The following is a 5,657-nucleotide window of genomic DNA, read 5'->3' as shown; positions in this document are numbered from 1 at the left end:
TATTTGATTTTCCAGATATTATATACTTTTACACAAACTAAAGATTTGGTAACTTGGTGGGTTTCTGAGTTTATAATACTATTATAGGGTTGTTTTAGTTTAGTTAGTTCACTTATTTGGTTTTGAACTTTTGATTGCTCACATTTGTTAGTATTTATTATTTAGGTAATTATGAGTAACCCATAAAAGAAGGTGGAAAAGGCGAAGGATAAGAAAGCCAAAACAACGGTATGTTTGATTGTTTGTTGATTCAACTATACTTATTTTGGTTCAAGTTTGGTTTTATTTTTGTGTAACTTTATGTAATTTTATAATGTATATGTTTGTTTGTACTTTGTAGGTTCTAACAAAGTTAGTGTGGAAGAGCTCACTAAAGATATAATGTCGCTTGACATTAGTTGTGAATCAAATGCTTCAAACTCGGTGAACAATCCTAAGGTACCAACTCCAAATGCTTCAAGTAGTGTTGCTCGCTAAAAACAATGAACAATCCTAAGGTACCTCACTCTAAAACTTTCTAATAATGTTACTTGATAAAACTATATGAATATGTCCAATTGTCCATGATTAATATGACTAATTGACTATACTTATTTTGTGTGTAGGTTTGATTGCTTGGAATTGAAGATTTAAGAAGAAAGACCAATTGGAACTTGGAAGCTTGAAACTTTATATTGTTTTCAATATATTTTGATTAGAATTTTATGTGTTTTTTTCTTAAATTTGTTAAGGAGCATGGATTTATGTTGTATTTTAAGACTTTTATGAACTTTCGTCGACTTTTGTTTTGCTAAAAGGTTGTCAAATTTGCGTTTCTAAACAGCTATTATCGTGTATACCAGGTATTAACAGGTTCGTGTTCGTATTTGGGTTACAGGTACACGATAAGTTTTCGTGTCGTGTACAGGTATACCCACTTCGTGTTCGTGTCTTATCGTGTTCGTGTCTTATCGTGTACGTGTATACACGATATGCCAGCCCTATTCTCGGTGTTGTGTTCTTATTAAAGGGTTTCGTTTTCATAGATTTTCATCCATAAAAGTAAAAAAAAAATGAAAAATTAAACACATCAAGGAAGTTCCATAAAGAGTTTTGTCATTAAAACAGTTAATATTTAGTTAACAACATTTGTGATAATTCTTGATTGGTACATTCTACTATTGTGATTTCTTTATTTAGTGATCTTTAAATATTATTTTATAATTCAATAGTGTGATCATACATTCTAGAACAAATGGAAACGGAAATTATACTGATTCTTTATTTTGTTGAATATATATGCAGAAGTGTTGCATCTTTTGTTAAAGACAAGAAGAGGAACAAACAACATATGAGAATACACCTGCTGCAAATAATACATGCTCATTTTCTAATATGGATTCAGTTATAACCTCAAATTGAATGCAGGTGAGACTTCATTTTGATCCTCATATGTTCAGTACTTCAGTCCTCACCTCACACATGTTTCACTCTTTATTGTTGTAACTTGTGTTATATATTATTATGTTTGATGGATTTTTCTTTTTTCTCTTTCTTTTTCTTTTTTGAAAGTGTATACTGATTGATTATATGTGTTTTGGCGATTTAGATGTCAAACATAGATGGTCTGGTAATTATTTAAATCATTTATGCTACTTTGATAGGTCTGGCGGGTTTGCTTTGGTGACTCGAGTTCGGGTCAGAAATTTGTTATTTAGTACTGGTCAAAGCATTCTGGTTAAAACAGAATGGTCAAGTCTAGCCCGCCACCAAGTCGAATGGACCAATTCCTAACAATACGTGCAATCTCCGAAGAGCGTTCACGTACCATTAACTTATCATACGTACATTATGCATACATCATAAATATTCATACATGCATCTTATCTTACATCATACATAGCAATCACGTCTTTAGCTACCACCTGACGGTACATTCAATATCCGAAGATCGTTCACGCACCGTCAAGCAATCATCATACAAGGCATACACTTACCACTTAAGGTAAGTGTATTAACTATCACATCGAGTATGCACACAGCCCCGAAAACATAACAAGGAAGTGGGGCTAGAAACTCACCTCAATGCGGTTGCGTTCACCGTTTACGGTTATTCCCTTCTTGAGCTGTGCACGACTAACTGTATAATAATTATACGTTTCAGTAAACTATCACTACACATATCGCCTTTCTAGTTTAATTATTACTCTCAAAGAACGAGGGTCTGGGGGCAGCGCCCCTGGCAGCGGGGTTCTAGGGGCGGCAGCCCCTAGCGGGGTCAAAGGGGCAGAGCCCCTGGCTGGGGTTAAGCTGCCAGGTCAGCTTGGAAAAGTTTTATTTTCATTAACTGTCTTAACACATTTTCCATTAGCATTTTGAATCATTGAATAATATGCTACTTAAAAGTTCAAGGGCTTATTTGTAAATAAATCATTCTTTTCTAAGTCCAAGGACCATTCTGTCATTCTGTTAAACTTCTAATTCGTTACTTATCCTTAACGAACTGACTTGCCATGACGAACTGGTTCTTCTAATTTTATTTTCGTTAACTGTCTTAACACATTTTCCATTAACATTTTAATTTATTTTCTAAGTTGGGATTATTTGTTAAGCCTAAGATAATGGGCTTAGCATCCTGTGGACTTAGTAAAGTTTGGCCCATCTGTTCATTAAGTAACTGGCCTAACTGGCCAGGCCCAAAGTCCACCTCAAGTCACTAACTGGCCGAGAACTCAAGGACAGAGAACTCAGCCTAGAACTCGTGACCGAGAACACTTGGGACAAAGATCGTTGACCGAAATCATCAATTTTGACCGAGATCTCTGCCACCGAGAACTCCGACCGAGAACTCTAACCGAGAACTCCAAGGCAGAGAACTCATGGCCGAGAACTCTGGTTGGCTGCATGCTGACCGAGAACCACATGGTTTGACCAAGGATTCCCAATCTGGCCGAGAACCTCCAGTTCATCCCGTTTTTTATCTTATGTTTCCATCCTACCCAGAATACTTGATTCACGGTTCAAATCATGAACTTTTAATCCTTTATCATCATCATTCATACTCGTTACGCCCATTACTTATCACAGCTTCAAGATCTATCCCGTTTTAGGCATAAAGTTTGGACCTTTATAGATTAAAAACGTTCTAGGCTAGATCTAGGGTTCATCGTTAAGCCGTATACTACCATTAGACCATTAGGTTCATTTTAATCATCAAGTTCGCATTTTTATGAAGCATCTAGACCCAATCTACTCTAGGGTCAAGTTTCATAGCAAACCATTCACAAAAATGTAACCTTTAATCATAAAGAACATACCTTTAGACGTTAATAAGGTCACGACTAACTTGTTATGAAGTATTGATCTTGTATCCCAAAGATCTATCAATAAAGGTTGATTTTTTATCTCGGCTTCTTACTCTAGGTGGCGACCGAAATTGGAAAGTTTGGGTGTGTTTGTGTGGTGTAAAATGGATAAGATGGATGGAAATGGAAAGATTTAGGGTTTAAGGGGTATTTATACTCCCTTAAGCCATGGACTTAAGGCCCATCTTTCCTTTTTAGTCCATGATTAATTATCTTTTAATTAACCTCCTTATCTTTCCCTTTTTACCATTTTACTATTCATCTAAATACTCAAGTAACTTTTCCATTATAAGAAATAATATGTAAAATATTATTATTTGAAAATTCGGGATGTCACATGATTATTTTTTAGGGTGATTTTAGACAAATCATATCGGTGGTACATAATGGGTCGCGTAGTGACATTGTTAATGCTTCACTTAGTTCATCCCACATTTGGACCCAATGCAAGGTTCTTAGGTTAACAAAAAATATGAGGTTAACTGTCGAATGTCAATCATCAAATTTGAAAGACACCATTAGATTTGCTGGGTGGTTGTTGGAGCTCGGTGAAGGAAAACTTGGTGGTGACAATGATGGTAACGCCATTATAGAGATACCGGATGATCTTTTAATTCGTGATTCTTCCTATGCTCTTTCTGATTTGATTGATTTTGTTTATCCAAGATTATTGGAAAAATGTAATGATATTTCATATTTCCAAGAAAGGGCCATACTTGCACATTTAAATGAGGTTGTCGAAGAAATTAATGACAGATTTTTGTCTATGTTTCCTGGAGAAAAAGTTTAATATCTTAGTTCTGATAGTTTAGACAACTCTGAAAGTGTTGGTCCTGGTTTTGATGCAGCATTGCACTCACCGGATTTTCTAAATGGTTTAAAGATTTCTGGTATGCCTAATCATAGATTGGTTCTAAAAGTTGGTGTGCCAGTAATGTTACTAAGGAATATTGATCAGAAGAATGGTTTATGCAATGGGACCAGATTACAAGTTATAAATTTGGGGAGGCGTTTAATCAAAGTTAAGGTAATTTTAGGTACTAATTTTAGGTTTCGCACTTATATAACTCGTGGTGGTCTAACTCATTCAGATAAGAAACTGCCATTCAAATTATAAAGAAGACAGTTTCCTGTTACGGTTTGTTTTGCAATGACCATTAACAAAAGTCAAGGCCAATCACTCGCAAGAGTTGGCATATACCTACAAGCACCGGTGTTTACACATGTTCAACTATATTTTGCTTTATCACGAGTAAAGAGTAGAGACAGTAATAAAATGCTTATATTAGACAAGGAAGAAAAGTGACTACAAATGTCGTTTATAAGGAACTATTTAGTAATATATGAAATTGTTATTTTTAATCTATTGAATGATTGTAAAATGCAGATTATTTTCGTTTGAAAGTTATGTTTAATAAAGTTTTATTTTGTTACCGATGTTATTAACAATTGTATATTCTCTTTATCGTCTCCACATGTATGTATGAAATTATGTTTTCCACTTTCATATTACCGGATCGTGTTACAAAATTTATCTTTTTCAACCCGTGGCGCCCACGGGTCAATAACCTAGTATATATATATACGGATGTTGACCAATTAATGGCTCAATTGATTAAGGATTTGATTAACCATCCTTAACATTTACTATAAATACAAATCTTGACCATTCTAAATTTAGTTAATTATTCAATTGCTTATATATTATATTATGTAACTAACTTATATCAATTAGTTAATTATTCAATTGCTTATTAATTATATTATATTGACTATTTTTATAAATTTCAATCATATGATTAAGGATTTTATTATCATAATTTATTATAATTTTAGATATACGGAATTAAAAACATTGATGATTAATTATATTAATGTAAATAATTAAATTAGTTTCTACACTAATAACTTAATGTTGTAGGTTGAAATATGAAGTAGATTAAAAAATATCAATTTTAATTATTTTGTCATTATAATATAATTTAACAAGATTACATTCAAGTATTTTAAATTTTGAAAATCCCAAACTGCAACCTACATATTTTTGTCCATAATTTTAGCTAATTCAAAATCCATAATTTTATGTTTTTAATTAATTACATTAATACTTTCCTTCTTTATGCAAGTCTCCAAAATTTGAATCATTTACTACTTGTGTATAAATAGTATGACTTTCACACCAAAATTCTTACACTATCACATCATATTTAGCAAAAACCAATTTGTTTTTTGTAAGGTTTAAATTTGTGGTCGTACTTATATAACATATGGTTTATTTGATTGCTGCTTATTTAGTGTATCAATCGATTTATG

At 33.0% G+C, this 5,657-nt stretch overlaps 1 protein-coding gene across 1 annotated transcript; it reads left to right on the top strand.

Annotated features, from left to right (window-relative positions):
• Positions 1-3,816: 3,816 nt before the first annotated feature.
• Positions 3,817-4,134, top strand: LOC143608005 (uncharacterized). The gene has a single exon (XM_077083232.1). It carries the CDS (start codon positions 3,817-3,819, stop codon positions 4,132-4,134), a length of 318 nt encoding a protein of 105 aa, XP_076939347.1.
• The last annotated feature ends 1,523 nt before the right edge of the window (positions 4,135-5,657 follow it).

The sequence above is a fragment of the Bidens hawaiensis genome, unplaced genomic scaffold, assembly GCF_021521415.1.
Source record: "Bidens hawaiensis isolate Kalapana, Puna unplaced genomic scaffold, B.hawaiensis_p1.1 tig00093554_1, whole genome shotgun sequence".
Lineage (NCBI taxonomy): Eukaryota > Viridiplantae > Streptophyta > Magnoliopsida > Asterales > Asteraceae > Bidens > Bidens hawaiensis.
This window is presented reverse-complemented; position numbering and strand designations above follow the sequence as displayed.

Bases quoted from the DNA above. Each gene is read 5' to 3' on its own strand.
- LOC143608005 (XM_077083232.1), top strand. From the start codon at position 3,817: ATGAGGTTAACTGTCGAATGTCAATCATCAAATTTGAAAGACACCATT.